Source organism: Theobroma cacao, chromosome 9, assembly GCF_053813885.1.
Source record: "Theobroma cacao isolate CCN51 chromosome 9, ASM5381388v1, whole genome shotgun sequence".
NCBI lineage: Eukaryota > Viridiplantae > Streptophyta > Magnoliopsida > Malvales > Malvaceae > Theobroma > Theobroma cacao.
Genome location: NC_142647.1, coordinates 48,584,216 through 48,598,697, shown reverse-complemented (window position 1 = coordinate 48,598,697; position 14,482 = coordinate 48,584,216). Strand labels below are relative to the sequence as shown.

Sequence of the window (14,482 nt, the reverse complement as noted above, 5' to 3'; positions counted from 1 at the left end):
ATATATGTATAAACTTGACCTTAAAGAGAGAAAAAATGACATACGCACACATTATTTTACTTGGAAGTTGGAAGATTTCCAATTGCTATTGCTCCGGCCCTACCCTCGCCCCAATAAGCTTATTTTAATTTCATGAAATTTGACGATGGAGCCAGCAGATTTAGAGGAAGCCTTCGCTGCACAAGAGTCTTGGACCTGTTCAATATTATCGAAATATTCTAGGTCTCCAATTACTTACCCTTAAACACGCTTTTTAATAATCTTTTCTCTACATATTTAGATGTATAATCTTTGTTCTTTTACCCTTCTATTAAGTTAAGAAACCGTGCTTATTGATTTCTTCTTCCTCTTTTGTTTATTTTATTTTATCATTATACGTTAAAATTATGCATTTTTTTTTGAATTTTTTTTTGAACATAGCTAGTTAATATTCTATCATAATATATGTACAAATAATTACTTCAATAAGCCTAAAACAAAATCGATACATCCCTACAAGTTTTCACTTTCCATGGCCCAAATTTTGCATGCATGCATGCATGCATTCGACCAGTGTTACAATGACCGATCTCTATTGACAAAACCAAAACCGCATGCAGATGCATATGGTGACGGTTTTCACAATGGTTTCTGTCTCTGGTTTTGCAGCCAATTTGTACGAAAATAGACAAAAACAACTTAAGGATAAGTTGATTATGATCAGCAATCTTGCTGTTTCTTCCAGCTCCTGATTGTCTGAAGTTTCAGAGTTGGCATTGAAAAGATTTATGTTTTGGATTGTCCTTTTGTGGTCGGAATTCAGAAACTGTTTGATTGAGTTAACCGAGTCAAAAAATTGGATACCTTTGAGAGGCAGCAGTCAACCAAATATATATATATATATATATTTTGACGGAGGGAACATAGTTTTGGGGTATGGCATTTGCCCACAATAAATTATTCACCGAGTAAATGCACTTCCAGAAGATGCAAGTTTACAAATCATAAATGATGTAACAAGAACAAAAAAATTACAGCTGTCCGGATACTGCATTTAGGTGGGACTTTTCAAATCCAATTCTATGTTGCTTCTTTCACTAGTTTACTTCGATTTTTCCAAATTTTGGAGGTATTTGGCTAATTAATTCTCAACCCTTTCAATGGAATTTTAGATCATTCAGTCAATATTTTCAGCATTGGAATGGTAATCCACCAAGTTTTACATGGCATTAATATTCATAGACGTCCCAAATTGGACTTTGGTTCTGATATAAACATAGCCTTCGGAAGTTGGGAAGTCCATGCACTTGAGAGCATAAACAAATGCCGGTATGTTATTAAAGTAAGGGGCAAGCAGAAAGGAGAAAAAGGCTCACCTTGTGGCGAGAAAGCAATCGTCCTTGTCATGATAATTGCTGTTTTCCTCTACATCACCAAATATGTCATGACGGCCGTACGTCATGGCGATCGTCACTCCCACTGAATTTCTCATCTTTTTCCTTTTCCTTTTCGGATCGGCCATGCTTTGTAGTTATGATCAAACAGACAACATGATGCATGTAAATTCCTGGTAAACTTCACAAAGAGGAACAAAACATGCCTTGTGAGAACAAGGCTTAGCTAGCTTAACCAAGGTTAATGTTACAAAAGTTACGAAGAAAACCCCCCAGCTTGTATTTTCACTTATTCTTGACCAGGCCACACAATAATTGAGATTGCAGGCATACAGATCCCAATTTTTTCCGCTCTTTGCAGACTTCTAGCCGATGGCGTTTGCATTCTCTTAGTTGATTTGTTTGTTTTCATGATGGTCCAGATTCCAAAAGGTTTAAAACCAATCAGCTAATTGTTCAGAAAAGAAATTGCAGTTTCGGCTTTTATATGTGAAATGCACCATTTGGCTTTAGGGAGATTAGATTAAAGTAATAGTAGTAATTAATCAAACAGAGACTATGACAGTAATTAATAACATTAATTAATTAATTATGTATATGTCAATTATTTGATTCCAAAGTCACCACTATCTAAAGAATTCATTTGTTCCTTCCCCTTTTGCAGGAGGAAAAAATGGATAATAATTAAATGGGTTGATTTAGTCAAAAGTTGACAGCATTGTGGTATCTTTACCCTACAGCAACATAGTTTATTAGATAATGTAATCGGTTGAATATTCTCTCTCACTTGTTTTTGTGGTTGAAGCTACCCTTTTTTGTTTTATTTTGAGTTCCTTGATGAAGGAGCTAATGCATTTGTCTTTATATATATAATATATATATTAAATGTCTGATTAAGAAGTTAATTAGTTCGGGATGAATAGAATATTAATTAGTGATAATTAAATTGACATTAGATTAAATATAATTAACGGGTGCTATACATGTGATTAAGTTCGTGGCTTCTATGGTAGGTCCAACATTGCCTAGCTTTGATTAGATAGAGTGGCAAAAGCCAAAAGGCATGGAAATGTAAACAATTCCTTCGCAAACAAACAAAAATGGAAACGAAGCAAATAAAAACGCATGCTTAGTTAAATATCATTTAGTAAAACCCACTTAATCCTTATATCTGCTAGAAACCATGTGACAAAAGAATGTAGTGGATAAATAGTGGCTAATTTATAGAGAGAAAAAATTGTTAAGGTAGTGAGTGTTAATATAATTATAATAATTATATATTATACAGATTATAAGTTAAATAAATATAATTTTATTACATAATCGTAATTGAAAAGAATCGTGCAATTTAATAAAGTCATACTAATTTAACCTACAATTCGTTTTTTTTTTTTTTTGAGAATATACAAAATAATTAAAGCATAAGAAATAACACCATGAAAACTAATCCACGGGAATTTTGATATCTGACTTAACGTTGTTCTTGGGCTATTGGCTGGTCGTTGCTTGTCTACGTTTATTCTACTTTTCTACTAAGAGGTAGAATGAAGGGAATAAACCACGTTTTAAATTGCAGGCCTCCAACAGCCACGCGTTCGGTCAGTTGCCCGGAGACTAAGGCACTGAAAAGAACGACTATTTCATGATTGGTGTGCTCCTATTAAATAAATCAGCAAAGGAATATCTATATTCCTTCTTCGCCTTCTTCTTCTTCAAACTGAGAAATGTTCAACTAATTCTAAATCATTGGATTATTGAAACAATTTCATTAAAATATTCTTTGAAAAATGTTGTCAGAACTTCATTTCTGTTGCTCTTTTTCTTTCCGTAGTTTTTTCTTGCTTCAGCTGCCAAGGTTTTCAGATGCTCATATCACTGAAATGAGCTAATTTTGCCCAGGATTTCAGATGCTCTATCATATAAAAATGCTCTATCGTAGGAACTGATACAAAAATTTTTACTAGAGTAAAAGGTGCTGTGAAAATATATCATACAGATAAAGTTAATATAATATTTTTTAACAGTAATTTCAGTGGAGTTGCATGATTGATTTTATTCAAAAATCAAATCAATAATATTTTTAAATTTCATTGGCATTTTGCTTTTCACAAGTAATTTGGGTTTTCATTATATATATCCATTTTAAGTGAACATATTGATTTTTATAAGTAATTGGTGTTAGGGACCAGTTAAAGTTTAATAGATTTTGAGGTTTTTTTTTTGTTTATTTTAATTATATTTCATTATTAAAAGGAATTCTCTAGCTTACAAGCTAGACTTTTCAAAATTTTGGAATTATTCAGTCAAATGTCAAGGATTTCGACTTTAAACTGATATATTGAACTATTCATCAAATCAAAAAATGCAGCCTTTGAATGATTCACTTGTTCCCCAATTTGGTAGAGCCTAAGTTTTAATTTCAAAAAGAAATTAATGAATTCAATCGCCTTTTTCCTGTTGAAAGCATCAGTTGCATGTGGGATAGATGCCTGATTAAATAAAAAACTTAATTCATTTTCTCATAAAAGCAAAATCTAAAGCCTGGGGACCATGCATGCACTGGTTAATGCACCCTTCAAAAACTCCAAAATTAAAAGGCAAACAGTTACGTGAAATTACAGGTAGCTGTGCTTCATGATTGAGATCCAGAAAGTGCAATTTCCGCTGCCGAAATGGTTTCTGGATCATTAATTGTGTCGTAGGGGCCATGGTACGTACAGCCAAAAAATTAGATTTTGTGTAAAATCTTTAAATAAAAAATTTAATATTTTTTATTATTTAAATAATTTTTAAAAAGAAGTTAAAAGAGGAGAGGACGTGACATAATTTCCATAGATCAACGAATTTAATGTCGTTGATCCGAAAATTTTTGACATTTACTTTTATATTTTTTCTTTAAATATGAAAAAAAATATTCAAAGATAATTTTATATATTCAAAACGGATATATATATATATATAAGATGTTTTTAAAATTAAAATCTCAAAAAAGAAAAATTATTATTGAGATTAATGTTAATTGGAAATTGCGGTGTCTCTTAATCTTATATTGATGTGTGATGAAGATATCTAGTAATATTATGTGTTACAAAAGGATCAAATTAATAAATTCTAATGCAGACTTTCTTGTAAACAAAGTATAAATTAGGTTCAACGTGCCTGGAATTAGAGAGATTAGATTAATTAATAAAGTAACAACCAAGCAAAGAGTCAATTAAGAAATGACGAAGCAAGTGGTTATTGGTTAATAAACAAAACACAATTATTAATGAGAAAAACATCACTTTGATGCCTTTTTCTTCTTTTTTTTTCTGACGAAGCACCCAAAGGATTGCTCCATCGTAAGGCTTGATTAAGTCAAGAAATTAATAATTTATATATAAATAAACTATAAAATCCTATTGGGGTTTCTTTTTCTTTCTATTTTTGAGTTTCACTTAAAATAATAGGAAAATGAAAGGAGCACTACACCAATTCCTTCTTCATAGCCATCGTCTAGTTAATTGGTTGCTATGAGAATCATCAGGTGCTCTGTCCCATTAATTTTTTTTATATAATTTGGCTTTTGTCTTTATTATTAGCATTATATTATATACCTATCCAATCCATGACAATTTGATTTCTGAGCTTAATTAATGCTCATGGGGTCATCAATCTTTTGTAAGTGATGAATTAGTTATAAACTTTGATATATATAGTAATTTGCAGGCCCCTAACTCCCAAAATATGTGGTCCATTTTGAAGAGACCAAAAATCATAATATTGACTGTTTCATCATTGGTGTGCGCCATTAAATAGATAAGAAATTAATTAAGGAGAATATATCAAGTTTAAATTTATAGACATAATTTTCCATCTTTAATTCAATTATTTTGTATACAAAAATCAATATAATTTTACAATATTTATCTCTTAAAAAATCTTTAATTAAAAACAGTAAAAATTAAGTAAAATTTTATTCTTAATTAATTGAATATGATCTAGTTAATTAGTTTAAGAATTTAGATTTATGCTAAATTACTTCACGGCAATTAAGAAAAGTCCCACAAACATCTAAATATTTAACTTATTAATTAATATATGATTTTATTACTTAAAAAAATATGAATTCAAATATTTAAAAAAAAAAAACCTAATGTGAAGGCTGGCCATGACGTGACTGTGTTGAAAGGTTTCCCATGCTGGAAAAAGCTTTCACTTTCAGTTCCACTGAAATTTAAAAGATACCAACCAAGAAAATCCTGCGGGCCCTAGCTATGTTTGTTTGCATACGTAAATATCAGCCCCACCGCGTTCGGTAGCAGCAAAGGCGGTCCAATGAACAGCCTGCCCTTTTTTTTGTGGCCTATGGAAAAGGAAGGGAGGGGCTTTTTCAGTGTAGATAGATGAAATGTGAGGTATATATATATATATCTAACAAGAGTCAAAAGAGACAAATTTCCAGGGTTCAACTGTTCCGTTTAGACTATTGAAAACAACCTGCTATGCCTATGGGCATGTACCTGGTTCCCTGCTAATGTGTGAACTTGTGCTACACTTATTCTTCCAAAGGGAATCCATTATTTATCACAAAAAGAAAGAACCCATAGCTTCTGAGTCTTTTTAATGACTAAAAGATTTCATGCAACATCTCCTTATTGGAGAGCTAATCGAATTCAATACATAGAGAGACAAACTCTTTCTTAGTACCTTTAATTTGGCTATATGCCAATGATTAAACCAAGAATAATCAAGCAACAATTAAACTAGCTGACAAGCCTATACACCTAAGCCTCTAATTTCCACAATTAACAGATTAATGCCCCAACAAAAGCAAACCCATTATTTTCTTCGACATTTTGTTAGAAAGATTCGAGAAAAGAAAAAGAAGAGAAAGTCGTTCGAGATGCAATGAGTCTTTAATCGATCAGTTTCAGTGTGAACAACTGAAGAGAATCATTATGTCAACGAAATAATGTGAAGGCTCTCTTTTTCTGTGCATGTGTCATTAATGTGTCCAAACTGAGTGAAATTCTCTCACAATGGCATGAATGATCTCTACATTATAAGATCTTGAGCTTTAAGGAAATTAAACATGAAATGACAAATTTGTTGCCATTTCTCATCAAGAATCTATCAACAGTTACACCCACAATTAAGTTTTGGAACAACCCACCTGCAAGAATAAGCTATATGTAAATGGGAGGCAGTCTAAATTATAGAAGAAAGAAGTTGAAAATGAAAGCTGTAGTCAAATCTAAGGAGTAAGAACAAGACGAGGAAAGAGGGACAAAGATTCATAATTCTGATGTGACATATTAACGAAGTATACGATGGATTAGTTAATATATGAACAAAAAGCGAATTTAATTTCCACTTCAAAATGTTACAGCTTTAGAAGCAAGACATTGTCCGAAATGTGGACAAATGTGAACCTCAGACGCGTACCTCAGTCAAAACCGAGTTGAAAAGTAAATGATCGAGGTCATAGGTTTGAGAGTAAACCCCAGCTAATGAAACGCAAGTGAAAGGAAAAATATCTTGATGTTGATTGCATTGTTTACACGGAGAAGCGAGAGCCAAGAGGAGTCTTCCTTTGGGCTCAAACATTAAATCCTGTGAACATTTCCTGCTGTTTTTCAACTGTATTTTACATTGAAATTATGCATGGTTTCTAGGAAGGTAAACCATTGCCAAAAGGAAAAGGAAGCGTATCTGAATGAAAATGTCATGATCAATTATGCTATCAACGTGTCCAAATTAATCACTCCAAAAAAGAACTGTTTTTCCTTACTTAACAGGTTGGCTAGGTCAAATCTCTAGTTCTATATTAAGCCGAATAAAACCTTGTAGTCCTCAAAATTGGACCATATTTGGAACAATTGCTATACAAACAAAATTAAACTTCATCGCTTGGGAAGATTAGAAATTTGCAAATAAATCCATTTGCAAATGCCAAAGCCATCAGAGATATATACCAGTTGGCCCAATACTCTCCTAGAGCCATTATCTTGTCACCAAAATTAGAATTTGGTTAAAAAAAAAACAACTTAATCCATAACGTTTTCATCTTTAATTTAACAAAATTAAAATAAAATTTGTGGATAAACTTTCTGTCAATGACGTATTTAAAATTTTATATGAAAAGTGATTATTACTTAATTTAATTAGATGCGATGAAATTATATATCTTAAATTTTTTACATATTAATAATAATAATTATTTTTCATCATCATTTTCAGTGCGTCCTTACTTTTCGTCAACTCAAGAAACTTCCTAAGCAACACCCCATCCCCACAATTCAGTTATGAGTAGTAAAGTACAAGTAGGTTCTTGTCGTCTATTAATTAAATTATATCCGAACATTTGACTTATTGATTAGTGTATAGTCTTTACCTAAAAAACAAATTTCAATTCCTCTTTTTCAATTAAAAAATATATATCTCCATCGAAATTAAAAATTGATAAATATGAATAGTATGAAAACTTAAAAGTAAAGTATATATGTACCCAAAAAAAAATTCATGGATAATTACAAATTAAGTTGAAACTTGGAAGAATTTTCCAACAGACAAAAACCAAAGATGGATTATACCGAATCCCGCCGGTCTATCTTGTGATCAAACGTGAATGATGATGAACCTTTGCACCTAATCGTAAGAGAATGGACTGACTTACTAGGGGTCCCTACCTTCAAGTTTTAAAATTTCATAATATATTTTAATTGTTTTAAAAATTTTATAATATTATTTTTAAGAGAATTTTTTTTATTTAATGAGATGTTTCAGTAATTAGTCAACAAATACTTTTAGTTGAATAAAACTCATTCCATTGTAGGGAACAAGTCTTGTAGTAAAATGTTGCATAATTTTCTTAGAAATTTGTTTATCTTTTCATTGAAGAGAAAATCATTCAAGATTTTGTTATTAATTCAATGATAGATGTTTGTAACTCTATAAAAGATTATCGAGCTCAATTAAAGATGTTCAATCTTAACATGCAATAATTATTTAAAAAATATTTTTATTTTATACTTAACATATAATTTGAATTATTTTGTATAATTTTCACATAAATTTTTTTATTTAAATTATTTTATATTTTTATCAAATATTGAATTTTTAGTATGATTGTGTTTGTTTTCACCTCCCACGAAATCCTGACTCGTCATTGAACCGACTAACCGAACTTTAGCTGTGATACATTTAGTTCACAAAAAGTTGAGAAACTTGAAAGAAGAGTCGTGTGTGGTCTTTCCATCGTCTTCTTGAGAAATTTGCAGCCATACGTACAAGGAAAAGTCGTGAAGCACATGGAGTGCTGCATGTGGGTAAAGGTTCAGATTATTGAAGTCCATCGACCTAACATGGCATTTATTCGAGAGATTTTGAGTTCAAATTTTTCTGACTTAGTCGTTGTGAGTACGTATTTTGATATTTGGTGTTGAAAGAAAGGGATTTAGGGGGGGACAATTTTGGTGTTGGAGGGAACCATGTGTCAGTTTAGATGAAACAAAATTTATTGTTAAAGCCCATCGACTCCAGTGAGGAGGTTCAGTTAACCTAGAGCGAGGATGTTGAACTAAGAACCAGGATTGAAGCCCACCCTCAAAGTGTGACAACTACATTACTTTAGGGGGGGTGGGGTGAAGCACTAAAATTTAACTCATTGTTAAGTCAAAATGCGATGAGATATTCACATGCATGGAATATGGAAAGGGTTTCAAAAGTTTGTTTTCTATATGCAACATATGAGGCATTGTAAGTCAAAGACCGCATAGCGCAGTGGATTAGCGCGTTTGACTTCGGATCAAAAGGTCGTGGGTTCGACTCCCACTGTGGTCGGCTCCTTTTGCATCTTCTGGGTCCTAATGATTGGGCCGGGTTAATCTTTGACTCATCTCGTCTCCTTTTATCTTTTTTTCTCTGTTTTGGGCTTAATCCTTTAGGTTGAATTGGACGAACCCCACAAAATCCTTATGCTAAAGACAGAAATCCAATCCAGTACGAGTCAAATGAAATGACTCATGTCACAGCTACAAATAAAAAAAAAGTTTTTATGGGATATCTTGAATCTACCACAAAAATCCATTCCACTCGTAACCCAAATGGAATGACCTGTGTCAGAACTCACAATTGATAAATAAGAGTTTATTTTTGATACACTATTAACGTATAATCCTTATATTCTAATTACATAATCACAAAATATCACTTCAATTGTTTATGCTATATCACTTATAATCACAAAATGTACTTTACTTGTAAAGGAAACTTGTTAATCACAAAATATCACTTTAATTATGAAAGAAACACCTTTTACCTTTGACATCTAATCAGTAGATAATGCATATTACAATTTGTGGAGGTTCAGAGGTTAGAGCTTGTCCACTTCAATTTTATTGTTCATATTCTATTCAAATTCCTTTTAATCTTGGTTCAGTTGCTAGCCATCAGCCAGCCCCCAGTTTCCATGAGATTTACAATGTAAACAACAATCAAAGCAAAAGGGGTTGCCTTCTCTTCTTTGTTCCTACTGTGACTGATTGCCCACACCCCCCTCAAGTTTTTTGGATTAAGAAGATATGAACACATTCTACTACAAACAACCTTGTTAAATTCGCATCAAATTTTCCACTTCAATGGGAACTGGGAGATATATCCTAGGTTTTGCTACACTGGAAGTAGTTCTTTAAGCTGTGTGTATATGCAACATTGCTCAAGAGGGTTAGGGGGGGCCAACCCTTGAATCTGCCACAAGCCCACAACCAAGCATTGATAAAAGCAGTAAACCATGGAATTATAAAAGAAAGGCTCGACCAACACTCATTAAGTTCCAATAATTCATAATAGTGAGAAAGATGGGAGGGAAATGGAAAAATTATAAAAAAAATGAAAATTCAACAACAACAAATTTAAATAATATCCTCCAATAGGCACATCGAATCTAACACAAAGGTATCCCTTCCTAAATTAATCTCAAGCTTACACCTTAATGGCATACTTCCTCATTGGAAAGTACATCTCCCTCTTCTTCTCCCGCTCTGTTTTCAAAGATTGCTGCATCAAACAAAATGCACGAGGTCAATTCAACACAGCAACATCATCCAGTCTTGTTCCCAAATAATACTAACATGTAGAAAGGATCACTGAAACTATAGTTTAAGGAGAAAGCAAAAGCGCAGTACACACATTTTTGGAGATACTTGGTAAACAGAAGCAGGTCCTCCATGAAAAACAACCCACAGTTGACAAGTATTGAACTTAAATTGGGGGCAAGATTCTAAAACAGCTTCCAATTTAAAACTTAGATATTATCTGAACAATTTGTCATCTATGTGGTTTTACCAGTTAATTTATTTCATTGTCCTTCAACCTTATGCTATCTAGACCATTAGGCATGCGAGAACTCAAGTACCTCATGGTCCTGAAACATTAACCGGCTAAGATCCACCCCAATCAAAAAAAAAAAAAAAATTGAGGTGCAGTACAAAGGAAGTCAATAGACACATTTGGAGTTTCATCAGCTTGATCAAGGTGGTAAAAAGGGTTTAATTATTTAGTAGAATATAGACAGCTAGAACAATAGAATTTATTCCAATCTAAGAACGAAAATCACCAATTTTCTTCGAATATGAACAACTATCAGAGACATACACCAATTTCTGAATGGAAATGGAGGAAGATATTACAAAGCAACTTTAGAATTGTGCTTTTATTGCAGAACATGTCCTAAACAAAAACATAACTATGATAAGAACTCTTTAATAAAGGAGTGTTTTTATCATAGTTAAGTTCAACTGTACTCTGTAAAAAAGAAAGCATGTGTTAAGACCAAACGTTAACCAACGAGATAAAGTTAGACGGTGCTTACAAGACTTTGAGCCTTTAGAATAGCCAAAGTTAGACAAATTAAGTTCAGCAATGCGCTGATGATGCATAAATGAAAGTACTTGGAGTAAATTAAGGGTGGAAAAGGCAGCAGCACATTTGATCAGGCCTCAAGGGAAGCAAGTTATATTAACAGCTTTGGCAACAGCTCTGAATATGAAAGCTTAGAATTTAATCATTAACATAGTGCAAACCAAGATTATTTCACTTTGTACATATACTCCATCATTCATAAAAGATTAAGAAATTCTGAATTGCAAATACTAAGACATCTTGAGTTAAAAAAAATAAAGCTAAAATAAAAGCATCTAGAAAAGTTCGTAACAACACAAATTAGTAAATTTCAGTTCCACACAAATAAACGTAGTTACATCATAAAATGCCAATGAAATCAAATAACAAAGCTGCCATGCTACACCAAAAGTAAAGGATAATGAAAAATATGCAAACTAACCTGGTGTTTGGTAAGGCGGCGGCGAATAGCTCTGGTCTTTTTGGGACGGAGATCAAGAGGCAAAAACTTCTTGTTCTTATAGGCTTCCCTCAATGCGGCCTTCTGCTTCTGGGATATCACCGTCAATACTTGAGCAATCGATAGCCTCACAACCTTACTAAAACCCCAACACCGGAAAAAGAAAACCCATCGTTAAAAAAAAGAAGACAAATTGAAAACGAGTAAGGAAAAGAAGAAATGAAGAGAAATCGAGTTACATCTTGGAAAGCTTGTTGGGGGCACCACCAGTGACCTTGGCTACACGAAGGAGAGAAAGCTCAGCCTTTAAGTCCTTAAGCTGGCTCAACAGCTCTGTCTTTGATTTGTTCCTTAACTCGTGTACCTTGATCCTTGCTGTAAACATGCAAAAATAAAGAAAAAAAAAAAGAAAGACATTAACAAATAGATACAAAACAAATTCAAAAGTAAATGACAAATGGGTTTTTGATTGTTATTGCCATTACCCATGGCTGCCTGCCTCTGTTTTTCTCTCTCTGAAGCGAAGAAGGTCTGGAGGGAGAGAAGTGGAAGGGTTTGCGGTTTTAATATCATTTTGTCCAAAACCCTAATTTTCATCACACGTGTGAATTGCACTTGTGAAGTTGTTGGACTTTCACTTCTCTTGGGCCGAGGTCTTCCAGGGCTTTGAGGAGTGTTTTGGTTGATGGGAACCCAATCCCTTTCATGGGTTTAAAAATCCAAACCTATCAAAAAAAGAATCAAACTTTGACAGCAAGTGCAGGACTTTGCTCAGTTCCTCATTCTAATTGGTTTTGGGCCTTCGAAGACAAAAACTATGATGGCAGGATGCTGTAGATCCTTCTTTGTACCAAAAGGACAAGCGAAAGTCTCCTTGATCGACTTTGCCTTATAACAAAAACAATTGATGGTCAGCTTTGCGCTTTCCTTGTTGCCATGGATTGCTCAGCTTTTCGCTTCAGATGATACGTTGGGGACACCTGGGTCACCTACCCTGACCTTTAGGAAAAGCAAAAGAGATCAACCTGATCTGCAAATCAACCTTGCCAATTCTGCTATAATTTGTCTTCAAACATTTTTATATAGATTTTCCAGGATGACATGTTTGACATGCTTTTCCAACCCTGATGGTGATTGATGCAACCTATTTCTTGCTATAAATAGGGAGCAAGGAATTGTTGGTTTGTAACCTACACACATATTTTAACATTGCAGAAAAGGATTTAACTTATTGAGCAAGTACATGAGCCCACTTTGTTTGGTTCCATTTCCTACCAATCAGGTGTGCCTTGCATTCAACAAGCAGTGTTAGTATAGTTCGTTTGATGGTGCAAATACTTTTATGCTATAACTTCTAAAAAGAGTTTATCTACTTTCTAAAGCAAATGCTGGTTTGATCATATAATTAAATTATAAAACAAGCAAATGCATGTGGGGTTGGAGGTTCTTTTCAGTAGTGATATACATATATAATTCTTACAAGGCTTTAACATTATGATAAACAAAAGAACTGCTTTGGAATAGAAAAAGAAGATTATATAACTGAAATGTTTTGCTGGACTGTGACTCTGTGAGTTCGAGGCAACTGCTTGGAAACATGTAGCCAGGTCTCTGCTTTTGTTTCGTATACATATGGTACGGGAAAGAAAGAAGAAACTTAAAAACTGAGGAAAGAACAGAAAGCAGAAAAGAGAGCTGAGGAAAAGGAGAAAAATTAACTACCCTTTAATCTGTCCACTGATTAAAGCCCCCACATCTTTAAACGCGTGATTATAAAACAAATGGTTTGAATTAGGGGAGACCCACAGCATTGCAATGGACAAGGAGCTTAAAGGAGGTAGCTGATCACATAAGAAATAATGGAAGAGAGAGACAGAGAGAAGAATCATGACTGGCTTAAAAGTTAGCAAAACATGGATATACAGTTATTCTTATTTATCTATATTTATATGCACACTTTTTCTGCAATTTTCATGTTTGATTTTCATATGGAAAGTTTGATGAGCAACATTTCAGCTGAACCAGATTCCATGTTTGATGGATAGTTCAGGGTTTAAGTTTCATTGCTTGCAAAAGAAACATTTTCAAATGATATGGTAATAATAGACACTAACTTGATGTTCTTTGGGGAGCATTTCCATAGATCAATAAAATTATTTTTGGTCTAGATCAGTCCCCACTTAAATGTACTCAGCAATCTGCAGCAAAAGCTTTTAATAATCAAAGAAGCTGTAAATTGTGGGGTTGATCTTTCCTGTGAAAAAAAAAAAGCACCTTTCCCTCTAAAACCAACGGCCGTTAAAAGGATAGTTAGTTACTTCATGCTTCCTAGAATGCAGAGGCAGCAGAGTGGGAGAGAGGGTCAAGACAAAAGTGGCCAACTCTAATGCTAATCAGTTTGCAATCGATGATGGTACTTGGGATTTTCAACAACTTCAATTCACACTTAAGTGTTCTGCAAAAAGGACTGGACCCACGAGGGCTGCAGCCTTCTGATGGGAAACACCTCAGCCATTTCCCAGGCATAATCATTACAACAATCTAATTTAACAATATATTGACACTGCTTAACAGTAGTCGTGAGCAGTTCACAGCTTTAATTTAATGCTATCTACATTCAAATGCAAGAGTATATGTAAGCTTAGATGAACTCGGGATCCAATGTCAAATGAGGATCACATGTTTTGGGACAACTTGAACATCTCTTACTCTTACATGCCAGTTAAGTTTCAGATGAATTATAACTCAACATGTCTTGAATTTTTCT

The 14,482-nt window shown here is 33.4% G+C and overlaps 1 protein-coding gene and 1 non-coding gene across 2 annotated transcripts; one reads left to right on the top strand and one right to left on the bottom strand.

The window, feature by feature from the left end:
* Positions 1 to 9,123: 9,123 nt before the first annotated feature.
* On the top strand, positions 9,124 to 9,197 carry TRNAR-UCG (transfer RNA arginine (anticodon UCG)). The gene has a single exon. It is a non-coding gene; the product is annotated as a tRNA-Arg (tRNA).
* A 955-nt stretch (positions 9,198 to 10,152) lies between these two features.
* LOC18590768 (large ribosomal subunit protein uL29-like) lies at positions 10,153 to 12,358 on the bottom strand. The gene is made up of 4 exons (XM_007016483.3): positions 12,201 to 12,358; positions 11,955 to 12,090; positions 11,698 to 11,854; positions 10,153 to 10,412 (listed from the first exon to the last, which is right to left on the bottom strand). The coding sequence occupies exons 1-4, from the start codon at positions 12,310 to 12,312 to the stop codon at positions 10,338 to 10,340; spliced, it is 480 nt and encodes a 159-aa protein (XP_007016545.3). The 5' UTR covers positions 12,313 to 12,358; the 3' UTR covers positions 10,153 to 10,337.
* Between the last annotated feature and the right edge of the window lie 2,124 nt (positions 12,359 to 14,482).